The following is a 14,539-nucleotide window of genomic DNA, read 5'->3' as shown; positions in this document are numbered from 1 at the left end:
ACTTTGAAGACTGGGTCCCAAAGAGGCGCTGTGACTTCCATCCCGGTCTCCTCACGCTCCCTCTCTGGGATCACGTGCTTGGGGGAGGCCGGCTGCCATGTCTCGAGGATGCTCAGGCAGCCCCATGGAGAGGCCTCCGGCCAACAGCCATTTCGGGTGAGTGGGCCCCCTGGGACTCGTGGCTCCCTCCAGCCATGAGCCTCTGAGAAACCCTGAGCCAGACCCCCAGCTGAGTTAGTCCCAGGTTCCTGACCCGCAGAGACTGTGGGATCATACATGTTTGCTGTTTGAAGCCACCAGATTTGGGGGTAATTTGTCGCTCGATAATAGATAACCGAAACACAGGGAGGTCTCTCTCTCTGGGTCTCACCCCCACAAGCTACCATCTGGGGCTCCTGGGGCAAGACCGCCCGCCTCCCACTGTCCCCTAACTGGACACTGGTGCTCAGGTGCCCCCCCCCCCCCACCACCACCACGGTTTCTTTGCAGCATTGACCTTGACCTGGCATAGTCCCACTGGCCACATAGAAGGCGCGCGATAAAAACGGACTGGAGGAATGAATGGAAACCCAGCTCCAAGAGCAGACACCACAGTGGCCTGGGACACCCCTGGCCATTCAGCTTCCTGAGGTCTGCAAGTTTTCAGCGGCACCAAGGATTGGATTCTAGAAATAGCAGCAGGTCTGGGAACAGGTGCCCAGCCCACGGCCTCCCTCCGGGCTGCTGTTCCCTGACAGAGAAGGGGAAGCAGCGCTCCTCGTGGGACAGTCCCCCTGCCAGGAGTCTCTGCCAGCCACCCCCCACCCCATCCACGCCCTGACTGTTGTTCTGGGGCCAGGGCTGGGGGCGTGCCTGGCGCTCCGCGTGCTCCGCGAGCAAAGTCAAGTGCTTTCTGCCGGCGCTTTAAGATCCAGGGGAGGCAACGCAATTCCTGACCCCGGGAAGGCCTCTCGAACTCTACCTCCAAGGCCCAGAGGTCGCCTCCCCCGCCCACCGCCAGCCCCGCCCCAGGCTACCTCCCCAGCGCGATTGGCCGCACCCGCCCCACCGCGGGGCCCAGCCAATGAGCCGCCTCGCCTGCGTATTTGAAAGGGGATCCAGCTGGGATGGCTGCAGGCGCCCGGGGAGCAGCCCTGAAGGGCAGGGGCAGCCGCCGGCGGCCAGGCTATTTGGGGCCCTGCAGGTCGGGTTCCCTCCCCTCCCTGCTCTGTGCGGGGTCCAGAGTCCAGCACTGCGACTCCTGCCCCAACAGGACTCAAGCTGGAGGAAGCGGCTTGATTCTTGGGGGCGGCGGGCTCATCGGTCTCACAGACACAGTGCCCCATTTCTGCCCTGCCCCCCAGCCCCTCTGCCCTGGGTCCCTCAGGAATGGGCAGAGACTGCTCCCAAGTGGCCAGAGGCCAGGGAGGAGGGGAAAATAGCACCAGAGCACGTGCGCAGAGAGGCAGGCCCACGGTGTAGGGGTGCAGGGGAGGTGGGACAGGCCTGCCCGGGGAGGCCACTCTGGGTGGCTATCTGATCCCACCAGGTGGGACGCCAGACCCAGACCTGTGCCCTCAGCCCATTCCCTGCCACTCTGCCTAAAATGCCACGACTTGAGAAACCATCCCAGGCAAAGCTTGGGGAGTTCAGGACCCTAATGGCAGCTCCGCCACAAACTCCGAGTGACCTTGGGCAAATCCGCTCAGGCACCGGGCCTCAGTTTCCCTCCTGCACAACAGGGTAAGGTGGTGGGTCCAGGACGATCTCTGGGGGGTGCCCTGCGACCCATTCCAGTGGGGTAAGGGCGCCCTGCTCACACAGCCCCGACGAGGGACCTGGCCCTGGTCTGCGGTGAAGCGGTTTGTGGGGCTGGGCCGGCGGGGGGCGTGGCTGTGAATGGGGGTCCACACCAGGGCCTCGGGGCCTTAACTTCCCCAGGTCTCTCGGGTGGAAGAGGCTGCTGGTGGGGTGCTGTCCAGCCGGGAAGGCCCACGTGGGGCCGCTCTCGCCCTCGCGCCCCGCTCCTGCTTCCACTTACATTTTGCCTCCTTCCAGTTGGTGGAGGTGCTCAGGTCCACCTTCGCCGCCATGGCCAGGGGGTCCCAGGTGTGCACCCCGGCTCTGCGCCCCACCGCCGCCGCCCCCCAAGTCCCCACTCCCGCTGGAGTCCGCGCGCGGGGGCCGGTGGCGCCCGGGGCCGCCGGGGAGTCGCCCGCCCTGCCGCGGGTCCGCGTGGTCCCCGCCAAGGGGCCGGGCCAGGGGCGCGGGGCGACCAGCAGCTGCCCCGCCGCGCGCAGCTGTGCCAGGCGGCCGGACACTCGGCTCTGCAGAGACATGAGCGGGCGGCGCGGGGCAGCTCCCCGCCCCCTTGGACTCTATTCACGGTGCTCGGGAGCGTCTCTCCCTTATTTACTCGGGGACTGGGTGGCGCGTGCCAGCCCGCGGCGACCTGCTCGGAGCCAGCGGGCCGCGCGGCCAGAAAACCCGGGCGCGCCGCTGGGCACCCTGGAACTTGTAGTCCCGGCCGCCGGATGGGCCCCCGCACTCGTATACACACGTGCGCGCCCCGCCCGGCCTCCGGCGGCGCCCAGTGCCGCGCCGCGCCCGGACCTCTTCTGACTCTCGGAGGGTCGCGCTGCCGCCTTGCGCCTCCCCTCAGAGCGAGCTTGGCCGCCGCCAGCTTCCTGGTCTGGGGATCCCCCTATCCCCGGCGCGGGCTGGGACACCGCCCCCCCCCCACCCCCGCAGCCCTCCGGCGCTCGGGGCCCGAACTGGGAGAGCGGGCGCGGCCCAGCGAGGCGGAGCGGTTTGCAGCTATCCCGCCCCCGTCCCCGGGCCGGCCGGCGGTGGGGAGGTGACCAGTGGCGCGGACGGGTACGTCCGGTCCGGCGACTTTCCCCAGGCCGCTGAACCTCTGAGCCCCGGGGGCGGGCGGGGCGCGGCTGGAACCGAATCCAGAGCAGCCGCGGAGGCGAGGGTGGAAAGACGCAGTGGCGTGTGAGGGCGGAAAACTCGAGTGCCGAGCGGTGTTCTCGGGTGGAAGAGGTGGGGTGACCTTTTTCTTTATATTTTTCTGTTTTTCAAGAAAGACTATGAAGATGGATTTTTTAATATGAATATTTTATATCTTCCTATACTATTAATATTATTTGATAAATATCACAGTGCATGTTTTTATAACCTGAGAAGGAGCCAGGGTTCCAGAGAAGGTTCCAGTACCCGCTTTGCCACCCTGGGGTCCACTGGCCCCTTGTGACTTGCTTCTTGAGCTGTAAACTAGAAAGACTGCGGTCCGGTCTGTCTGGGTGCAGACCGGCCCCGGTGCTCCAGGCCCCTCTGGCGCCGCGTGGCTATAACCCTCCACAGGGCTGCGGGGGTGGGAGTGGGGGTCGCGGAATCTGCCTGCATGCAGCTGGCGCCACTGCGATGCGCAGGAGAGGATGCAGCAGACCTGCCCGCGGGGGTGAGGGCAGAGCAGGGAGATGGGAAGGAAGAGCTAAGGCCCCCCAGCATTCCAGGACCACCCGCAAGGCCTGCGCCGTCCCCCGGAAAGGTCACCGAGTCGGTTCAGGATGCGGTGGCTGGGCTGCCCCGCACCCCACCACTGGCCGCTTCGCCAGTAACTCAGCGGGGCAAGAAGGGCCTGGCCACCTGCAGCCGGGACAGCAGCCGTTTACAGGGCGCCAGGTGCCAGCCAGAGAGGAGCTCAGCGCTCCGGTCTGATGGTTCGGCCCCCATTAACTCCCAGCAGCCCGGGAGGCAGCACCGCCCGGGCACGGATGAGCAGCTGGGCCACCCCAGCTCAGCACAGCCTGTCCTGTCCAGGTCGAAGCCCAGACTTGGGTCGTGGTGGTTTGGTTCCCGTCTGTGGTCTGGAGAGTGATTACACAGATGTCACTGATTGAGGAAATGAAGCGTGTGGCGGCCTCCGTGTATGCGTTTGCTATGGCAGCCGTAACAAATTACTGCAAATTTAGTCTTAAACAACACAAATTTATTATCTTTAAGTTCTGTAGGCTAGAAGGCTGCCATGAGTCTGGCTGGGCTAAGATCAAGGTGTGGGCGGGGCTGTGTTCCTTTCTGGAAGCTCTTCCTTGTCTTTTCCAGCTACAGGAGACCACCCACTTTCCTTGGCTTGTGGCCTGCTTCCTCCATCTTCGCAGCCAGCGACTTTGCGTCTCTGACCATTCTTCCGTGGTGGCCTTTCCCTCTGACTCTCTTCTGCTTCTCTCTTCTGTTTTCCAGGACCCTTGTGGTTCCATTGGGCCCACGGGATAACCCACGACCATGTCCCTATTCAGAGTCTGCTTGTTAGCATCCTTAATTCCATCTGCGACCTTAATTCCCCCTTGCCAAGTGATGACACACTCACAGGCTCCAGCGATTAAGACGTGGACATCTTCGGGGTCCATAATTCTGACTCCTTCACCCTTCCTGGAAAGGTGTGGGGAGGATGATACGGGGAGAGGCTGGGACCCCTGTCACAGAAAGTCCCGGTGCCCAATTAGGAGGTGGCCTTTTGCACAGAGCCTGGGATCCGTTCCTCCGGAGCCAGGCCGTTGAAGCCCCCTGGGCATCTGCACCGCCCTGCGGTTTCTTCTTGGTGGGATTCGGCTCTGTTCTCACGTGGCAGCCAGGAGAGAGAAGGACCCAACTAACAGCCGGCCACCGTCCCGTCTAAGAGAGGCCTGGGCGGATGCGGGCAGGAAGCATCATTCTGACTGGGCAAGGCAGGACTCTTCACAGGGTTCCAGCTGGACCTTTTGGAAAAGGTAAAATTTTGTGAGATCTCAAAGGGTGTGTGTGTGGGGGTGTCAGGTGCATTCCAGGCGAGGGGACCACAAAGGCAAAGGCATGGAAGTCTGTGGAATGCCAAATCTTCCAGTGCGGCCGCAGCCTCGGAGGGGTTGTCAGCTGAGCATTTTTAATGTTGGAGAGGGGCTTTCCTGCAGAAAAAAGCCACCTCCTGCTGCTGGGTTTAAATTAATACTGTATTTATTAAACTTGTAAATTTTTTAAAAACCTAGCTTTTCTTAAACATCCAAATGCAACTTGCAAATCGAGTTTTCTATTTCTAAATCTACTAATTTTGTGTAAAAATAAGAACAATTACTCTTACTTATTCTTTGATGAATACTTAATTAACTCACACGTTCAGATTAAATTCTAAAAATGAATGCCAATTACAAACTTGGGTAATTAAATTCCCTAATAGATTTTAAACTACATTTTACAGAGTTGAAATAACTGATTCTCTCCGACACCTCAACCTCTTAATAGAAGAGACTTGTACATCTAATAAGCAGGTCTTTTTCTTTTCTTTTTTTTCTTTACAAACAGGGAGGGGATGAGGTGTGAGGATGGCTTCAACCCCCCCCACCTTTCTCCAGCCCCCCCAAGCCAAGCCTGTTTTTTCCTAATCAGCTAAGCAACTCTTATACACGAATAGATGCAACTTATAAATATGATAAATCAGTTCTGTTAAAAATTCAAACGCTGTTTATGAACTTAGATCCTTTTATGCTGTCTCAGTTGTCTATTGCCTGGTAATAAATCACTGGAAATTTACTGGCTTAAAATAACAACCAGGACTCTGAGTCAGCGGCCTGGGCCAGGATAAGCTGGAAGGTTCATCTACTGGTCTGGCCGGGGTCACCGCTGTGGCTGCGCTCATCTCACAACCCAGCTGGGGCTGGGGGCCCAGGGTGGCCTCGCTCACATGACTGGCAGTGGGTGCTGGCTGTCAGCGGACCCCTCGGTTCTGCTCCACGGGGCCCCGCATCCTCCTGTAGGCTAGCCTGGGCATCCTCCTGGCGTGATGGTCTCCAGGCCCTGCTCCAAGAGGGTGAAGCGAGTCTGTGGTGTCTCTCAAGGCCTGTCTCGGAAGTCACACTACATCACTTCCATCCTGTTCGGTTGCACAGAATCACCTGGTCACATCAGTCAGTGCCGGTCACATGGCCAGCCCAGATGCTAGGCAGTGGAGAAACAAATTCCACTTCTTAATGGGAGAAGCCACCGAATCCCATTGCAAAGGGAGGAGGGGAACTCTTAGAGCCATCCTTGCAGCCAGTCTACGCTCATCCCTCTCTGATTAAAATCACAAATCAAAGAGGGCGGATGGACTCAAGTGTTTCAAAACCTTAAATAAACACTCAGATTTTAGCACAATGATGACACAACTTATTCCTAAACTGGTACCAAGATTCTGGGTTTGCTTTGCCTCTTTCTACACTTTTCAGAGTTGCAAAGCCACCCCGAGCAGCAGAGCCACCGTGTCGGCAGGCTGAAGGTGCAGTGGGGCCGGGACCGCCATCTTCCTTATTTCTGCCGCCTCCCTTGGGTGATGAGCTGCGGCACCGCCCGTCCCCCAACAGCTCTGTGTGGTCACAGTTTTGCGGGTTGTAATTCTCTCTTTGTATTTCACTATCACCTGCGTGTGTTTCATTTTACTCTCTGTTTCATTGGCCAATATCGTATGGTCACGAGGTTGAGAGGTGTGAACGGAAGGATGGCTCACGAGGTGTGAACTGCCCAGAAAGTGTAGCTGTAAATCATGGGCCTGGACGGCCCTCCATCTGGTTCCTCTCGGGGTGGGTCCGGGGACCAGGTCGGGGATCTGGAGAGGGCCACACAGCCTTGCCCAGGGGAAGGGCCTCAGAGGAGCTGGCTGGGGCCCGGCAGTGGCTGCCCCTCCTCTGACTTCAGAGAAGGCCTGGGAGGGAGGAGGATGCTCAGGGAACATTTGGTTTGAAATGTACTAAAACCTTGAATAGAAGTGCTTATTGTAACGAATTTTAACAGCATCCTAAAAAGGGAAGGCCCCTATTATGGGCTGAATTGTGTTGCCCCCAAATTCATTCTGAAGTCCTAACCCCCAGGACCGCAGAATGGGACTGTATTTGGAGACGGGGCCTCTAAAGAAGTGATCAAGTTAAAATGAGGCTGTTAGGGTGGGTCCTGATCCGACCCTTATAAGAAGGACGCTCAGAGACACCAGGGATGTGCACACACACAGGAAGGACCATGTGAGGACACAGCAAGAAAGCCTCCATCTGCAGGCCAAGGAGAGAGGCCTCGGGAGAAACTAAACCTTCTGACACCTTGATCTTGCACTTCCAGCCTCCAGAACCGTGAGGAAATATATGTCTCTTGTTTAAGCCCCCAAATCTATGGTGTTCAGTTACGGCCGCCCTAGCGAACTAATATAACACCCCTCCCCATTCGCAATCCACAGAGGTAACACCTTTAGCAGTCAGTTGGGTATCCTTCTAGACTTTTTTTCATGAGTATATGATCATATATGAAGATATACACACAATTTTTTTTTTTTTACAAAAATAAGATTTGGCCATACATACTGTTCCACAAATAACTTTCTTCATCCCACAGTACATCATGAGCATGTTTCCATGTCAATATATACCCGTGTTCTTTGTTTTTTCTTTCTTTCTTTCTTTTTTGCTGAGGAAGATTTGCCCTGAGCTAACACTGTTGCCAATCTTCGTCTGTTGGTATGTGGGTCACCACCACAACATGGCCGCTGATGAGTGGTGTAGGTCTGCAGCCGGGAAACAAACCTGGGCTGCTGAAATGGAGCATGCCGAACTTAACCACTAGGTCACGGGACCAGCCCACCCAAGTGTTCTTTCTAATGCTAATATTCCATCCTAGAGAGCCAGCATCCTGTTTTCCAGTATCCTCCATGAATGCACGTGTGGATGGTTGCCCTTCCTTTTGCTGTGATAAACAGGGCTGCAATGTACATCCTGTGCCCCCAGGGTGGGGTCACCTGTGGGATAAATTCCTCAGAGTGGAATTGCGTTGTATTTTAAAGATTTTATTTTTTTCCTTTTTCTCCCCAAAGCCTCCCGGTACGTAGTTGTATATTCTTCGTTGTGGGTCCTTCTAGTTGTGGCATGTGGGACACTGCCTCAGCGTGGTTTGATGAGCAGTGCCATGTCCGCGCCCAGGATTCGAACCAATGAAACACTGAGCCGCCTGCAGCGGAGCGTGCGAACTTAACCACTCGGCCACGGGGCCAGCCCCGAGTTGTATTTTAAGTAGATGTTGCTAAGTGTACCTTCCCACCAACAGGAGGGCCTGTGTCCCCCAGTCTCCACCACTTGGTATTTCTCAAGAAACAGATGCTCGAAAGGAGATGGCAGGGGTTGGGAACTTTGAATCCGAGGGGATCCAACTATTTGGCACAGAGAAGGGTAAGCCGTGTGTGGAACAAGGAAGCCCAGAGGGAAGGGGGCCAGAGAGGCCCCCTGGGAGAGGCTGAGGGACCCACAGGAGGGTCAAAGGGTGATGGGCTCCACGCGCTCATTCACCAAATACTTACAAGCATGCACGACGTCCCAGGTCCTGATGCACACGGCAGCGAACGTCAGGGGCCCCGCCCTCGCAGAGGCAGCATCTGCTGTGGGAGACATGCTGTAAGCACATCAGCAGGGACAGGTCGTCTCAGGCCGTGGGAAGAGCTGCCGGGTAAATGAGTTTGCTGGGCAGAAAGGCCCGTGGCTGAAGCACGTGCAGGCAGAGGGAAAGGGGTAGAAGCAGAGAGGGGGGCCGGACCTGGTGCCACCGGGACGTGGATTTCACATGCTGCGGGATCTCTGGAGCGTGTCCATCAGGGTTGTGGAGGAGCGGGTTTTTAAGGGTGCCTCTGGCTGCTGGGTGGGGAATACAATACAGCAAGACTGGCGGCTCGGAAGGTGTTAGTTAGCATTGGAGCCAATGGTGCTTGGGCAAGCCATCAGGGCAGAGCGGGAGAGGATGGATGGAACAAGCACGAGTCGGCATCGCAGGGATTTCTACCGTCAGCCGGAGAGAGGGAAGCACAGGAGAAAGTGTCTGGTTATCTGTCGCTGTGTAACAAACCCCCTTAAGCTCCCTTGTTTGAACGGCTGAAAACAACGCCGTTTAATTACACCTGGTGATTTTGTGGGTCAGGAAGTCGGTCAGGGCTCAGCTGGACGATTCTTCTGCTCCATATGGCCCGGACTGAGGTCACTCAGTGGGATTCAGCAGGCGACCAGACTGGGCTGGAGGGTCCCAGACGTCCTCCCTCACACACCCGGGCTGGGCTGGTGGAGCAGCTGGGGTGCTCCACGCGGCTAGCTTGGGCTTCCTTGCACCATGGCGGCCTTGGGGCAGGCCGACTTCTTACAGGGCAGCACTGGGCTCCCAGAGCGAGCATCCCAAAAGACAGGGAGCTGGCAGTTTTACGATGACACTTCACTGTATTCTATTGGACAGAGTAGTCCCAGAGCCCACCAAATTCAAGGGGAGGGGACATGGACCTTCAGCTTTCAACGGGAGGGGTGTCGCCGAGTTCGCTCCATCTTTCATCTCCCTCAGTGCCCCTCGCAGCCTCCTCTTGGTGTTGGGTGTCACATGATGTGCTGTGGTCAATTTAAATCAGCTTGTTATGTACTCGGTTTTACTCTCCAGCCTGAACCCAGCTCAGGTGTGCACGAAATACCTTTAACATTTCCGGAGATCAGGGCTTCCCAACCTTGGTTGTATGTACCCGTGGGGCCAAATAATTGTGGGGAGCCGCCCTGTATGTTGTAGGATGTTCGGCAGCATCCTAGACTCTATAGCACACCCTCCCCCGAATTGTGACAACCAAAAATGTCTCCAGCATTGCCAAATGGCCCCTGGGGCACGATTGGCCCTGGTTGAGAACCACTGCATTGCAATCAACTCCTTCAGACTCCAAGCCTCCATCCTACCCAGCTGTCAGGAAATTTGATCCCAGTTGTGACTGGGGTTCATCCACGTGATCCCAAATTGGGGGACAGCGTGTGCTGCCTTGAACCTTGGGAAGGGCACTAACCTACTAATAGCTGTCCTCATGGATGTCCTCACTGGCTCACCTAGTGGTCCCCGAATACAGCCGTTCTCCTCGCATCCCCCTCCCCAACCCCGCACTGCTCATAGGATGTGGCCTGGCAGCCCTGGCTGGGGGTCCCCTCCCACGATGTCTGGCCACCTAGCAACTCCAGGAGCCCACACTCCTTTCCCCATCCCGGTCAAAGTAGGAGATGGCCGGGGAGTCGCCGAGCGGTCTATGTCCAGCCGACGGAATTTGCCGATAGGCTAGAGTGGGTGGGGTCATGCACGCTTCCAGAGCTTCCAGCCTGAACCAGCCCAGGAGGAGGGAGGCCATTGATGAGAGGGAAGTCCAGGGAGGCCTGCCCAGGGGAAGAAGATCGGAGCTCCGATCTGGACACGCTGGGAAGTCCATCCTCCATCCAAGCGGAGACAGCAAGGAGGCAGCTGGGCAGACCAGCCTGAAACTTGGGAGCGAGATGGGAGCTGAAGATAGAAATGCGGGAGTCATCGGAGATGCTATTTATAGCCCTGAGATTGGCTGAGATCTCCCGGGAGAGGGGTGGATGACAAGGCCCCCGGCTGGGCCCTGGAGCTCTCTGAGGAATCATTATCCGATAAAAATTGCCATCAGCTGGCACGGCGCTCCACTCTGGACAAAGTCATTGATGGAACAGAACTCTCTGGAACTTCGTCCCCCGCCCCCTTTCTCCGCTAATCAGGACTCAGATTCTGTCTTGGCAGGACAGCTGGGGTGAGGAGCACTCAGCGAAATATTCTTTAGGAATTTCTCAGAACCCAGAATGGAACTTCCTCCCGTGGAGAGGGAAACCCAGGCTGTGGTAAATTCCCGCTCCCGTGGGGAAAATTCTTATAAAATAAAACTGCCGCGTTCTACAGACCCCAGAATTCCAATCTGCCCTCCTTCCATCTCGCCCACCTCTTGCCCCCATGCTAAGCTTCCTGAGCTCCAGCCATTTGATTTTTTTTGGATCTTGGGAGAACTTTCACCCTGGAGGTTCGCTCTGCAGAGAAGCTGGTCACCCACGTTGATCCCTTCGGGCTGTCATTCGCTGCCGGATCTGCGGCCTCAGAGGCGACTCCAAACACAGACCTCGCCATCCTGCTCCCCGCCCTGGAGAGCAGCGGCCCCAGAATAGCAGCATGATTCACTCGGGAGCTGTCACGCAATGCACGGGCCAGGACGCTTTCTGTGCCCGAGCTTCTGCTCGTGTTCCAGGGCCCTGGGGACGGGGACACTGGCCAGCCCGCATCACCGCCTCCCTGCCCACCTCGGGAGAGCTCTGAGTTCACGGAGAAACCTGGAGAAGCCCAAGTTCGTGGAAATTATAAAAGCTAACATTTGTCAATGAGCAGAAGTGGCTTTACTGGGTCCCCCATTCACATCCCTTCTAAAGCTACACAGCTCATTTTTTAATTTTTTTTTCCTCAAAGAGGGCTCTCGAATTTTTATAAGTTTTGAGTCTAACAAGACTTGAGTATAAGTTATTTTGTTTAATCCTTATAGTAATCTTGGGATGTCATTGGCACATCATCATCCCCATTTAGAGACACTACAGCATAGAAAAGCCTTCTTTGGGTGCCTTGAAAATTCCAAGCTTGTTTCAGCCTCAGGGCCTTTGCACATTCTGTCACCCAGCCTGGCAGCCTGTCCTGGGCTGGCTTCTCATCACTCCAGGTGTAAGGGGCCTTCACTAACCACCCACCTGTAGGCGCTCCCTCCTTCCCCGCCTCCCTGGTTACCCTCATCCCTTACCTTACCCTTTCTTCATAAGGCTCACCACTGTCTAGAGTTATCTCCATTTGTGCATTTATTTCTATTTAAATGCATGTAGTGCTCACTCTGTGGTCAGGCACTGTTCCATGTACTTTACAAATATCAAATAATTTAATCTCACAACTACTCTGACATCGACACTTTTTCATCCGCATTTTGAAATGGAAGCAACTGAAGCACAGAGAGGTTAAGCAGGTGGCTTGAAGTCACACAGCTGGTGAGTTGAAGTGTTGTGTGTCTCTCTCCCACTAGATAAGATCCACGCGAGCAGGAGCGCATCCGTGGGCCACCTTGTTCCCTGTCGATCCCCCACACCAAGAGCAGAGTGCCACACACATTAGGGCTATAAAAAAGGTGTGTGGAGATGATGAGACCAGCTCACTCAGGGAGGAATGGGAAGGAAGCCTGGAGAGAGGCTGTGGGGAGGATAACGGAGGCAGAGCTGGTCTGCGGGCCGCAGTGGCATTGGCAGGTGTGGCAGCCTGGAGACAGTGCCCACAAGACCTGCAGGGCTGGTGGGCAGACTGAGTTCAGTGGATGAAGAAGAGAGAAGGCCACCAGCCTCGGCATCGCCTCCGTCCTTCGTGCTCTGTGTCCAATGCATCGCCCCATCCTGTCAGCTCTTCCAAAACACACCCGGGTCCCAACCTTTCTCCCCCGTCCTCTGCTCCCGCCCCGGCCCATGCCACCACCGCAGCAGCCTCCTAAGGGGTGTCCCAGCTCTCACCCCCGCCCTCTCCACCAGCACAGCGAGCAGAGGGATCCTGATAAAACCAAGTTGGATCATGTCACTCCTCTGCTCAAACCTCCTGGGATATTCCACAGTGAACACAGCGGCCTCCCACCCTGCAGGACCTGGCCCTGCTTCCTCTCCAACCCGCTTGTCCACTCCCCCTCGGCTCCTGCCATCCTGGCCACCCCAGGGCCTTTGCATTGGCTGTTCCCTCTGCAAGGTTCTTCCCCAGATTTTCCAAAATCTCACTCGCTCAGGATTTTCCTCGAATATTAACTTCTCACTGAGGTCTGCCCTGGCCCCCCTCGCCCGATGCTCCTTTAACCTCCCCCCTGCTTTCTTTTTCTCCACTGCACTTAAGCAGACATACCATAGAAACTTTTTTTAGTTTGTCAGCCTCACGAGGATGGGGTCCACGCGCACGGGGGTTTTGTCTGTTTACCGCACTGCATTTCCCCAGGGCCCACAATTACTCCTGACACGTCCTAGGGTATCCAGTAACATTTGGCAGATGAACAGATGCCCGCTGTGCCAGACACTGCACGATGCACTTGGAACACCAGGATAAAGACACCAGGCCCATGTCAACCTCCCAAACGTGGCACTGATACAAAAGCCACTGGTTTAGCTCGTGATGGAACATAAGTGTCGCCTACGGTGCTGTGACAAGAAGTAACAGGAGGACAGAAATGAGTGTGCTTGCTGGGGGTAGGTGGCCAACGACCCCTGACAGCTCATCTAAGCCTGGAAGAGCTGGTGGAAGGGGGATGCCAGCCCAGGGCACAGCGGGCAGGGAGCCCGCCGGGGCCAAGGAGCAGAGGTGTCGCTACGGCTGGAGTTTGGCCCTGAAGGTGGGACCGGGAAAGGAGGGGTTGGAAGGGCAGGCCGCCAGATTAGACAGGCCCTGAGCCCCAACCTACAGCCTCCAGGTTTTAAGCGAGGGAGGGGGTTACCAGGCATATGGATCCAGTGACTCTGGGGCAGAGTCAAGAGCGGATCAGAGACAGCTGGTGTGGAAGAGGCGGCCGTGGAGACAAGCTCCTGGGAGAGAGAGGGCCCTTAGCCTCCGGGAAGGGATGGCATGACCCAGGGACAGGCAAGAACCAGGACAATGCAGGACCCGAGACGGTCACCCAAGCCTCTCCAGCCCCCAGTCATGCGGCTCCTTTGTTCCATGAACCACACACTGATCCAGGCGGAAAGATCAACATTTTAATCTCGCAGGCCCGTCTCTTCCACGCTCACGCAGGTCTTTGTTTCTTTCATCTCTTTACATCCCAATATCGGAGGCAGCTCCCTTTCATTAAGCGCTAAAAACTCTACTGCATGAATAGGAACCCTCCCACGGCCCCGGATCACCAAGTCCGTCACCCGAGAGGTTCAGAGAGGGTGTGCGTCTCCACGGAGGGGACCAGCGAGGGCGCCCCGCCGCGGGGAGAGCCGGTCTGTCCAGCCCGAGCCCCGGCGCCCTCCTCGCCACGCGGAATGTCTGGACACTCGGAAGCTACCGGTGGGGTCCGGAGTCGGGCCAGGAACCTCGCCCCCCGCACGACCAGGACTGTCACCCCACCGGCTGGGACCCCCGAGCCCTCCCCGGCTCTCGGCCCCCAGGGAGCAGCGGATCGTCTCGGCCGATCTCGCGAGAACCCGAGGGGACGCGACCCATGGGCAGCGTCCCCGCAGCCGCCGGAGTCCGAGCGGCAGAGGCTTCTGGGGCCTCAGACGCCCAGAAACCACCGCAGCGGTGAACCCCACGCGCCCTTTGATGGACAGCCCCTTGAACCTATCAGCGCCAAGTGTGGGCAACTCTCCGCCCAATTGAAATTTTTTTTAATCTGAAGGAGGTTCGTTCATGGGTCCGTCAGCCCAATGGGAGAGGTGGAAATTTCCAGAAAGAACAGGACCAATGGGCGCGGCCAGCACGGCCATAATTGGCGGACCGAGTGACCAATCCCTGTCGCAGAAGTCCGCTCCTCCCTCCAATCGTAGGATGGGAGGGGCTTGTCGGCGAGAGACCAATCCTGAGGCGCGGGGAAGGCAGGGCAGAGGGGATTACTCCCCGCGGTCCAATGAGAGAGAAGCAAAGATGATAGGCTAGACTTCAGACCAATAGTAGAGAAGCAGAGACAGCCCCCAAGGGGAGCGCGACCAGTGAGCAGGCGAGGAAGGGGCGGGATCCGGGG

General features: G+C 57.1%; 1 protein-coding gene and 1 long non-coding RNA gene across 2 annotated transcripts in view; one reads left to right on the top strand and one right to left on the bottom strand.

Moving 5' to 3' along the window:
* Positions 1–2,411, bottom strand: part of MACROD1 (mono-ADP ribosylhydrolase 1) — a 151,093-nt gene extending 148,682 nt beyond the window's left edge. The window contains exon 1 of the mRNA XM_046643268.1: positions 2,021–2,411. Coding sequence (XP_046499224.1) covers positions 2,021–2,318 — 298 coding nt within the window. The 5' untranslated portion in view covers positions 2,319–2,411. The remainder of the gene's footprint in view (positions 1–2,020) is intronic.
* Positions 2,412–2,523: 112 nt separating this feature from the next.
* On the top strand, positions 2,524–5,688 carry LOC124228673 (uncharacterized). Its single transcript, XR_006885759.1, has 3 exons — positions 2,524–3,027; positions 4,228–4,754; positions 5,323–5,688. It is a non-coding gene; the product is annotated as an uncharacterized LOC124228673 (long non-coding RNA).
* Positions 5,689–14,539: the final 8,851 nt, after the last annotated feature.

The sequence above is a fragment of the Equus quagga genome, chromosome 17 (assembly GCF_021613505.1).
Source record: "Equus quagga isolate Etosha38 chromosome 17, UCLA_HA_Equagga_1.0, whole genome shotgun sequence".
In the NCBI taxonomy this organism is placed as follows: Eukaryota; Metazoa; Chordata; class Mammalia; order Perissodactyla; family Equidae; genus Equus; species Equus quagga.
The sequence above is the reverse complement of the archived record's forward strand: the minus strand, read 5'-3'. Positions and strand labels throughout refer to the sequence as shown.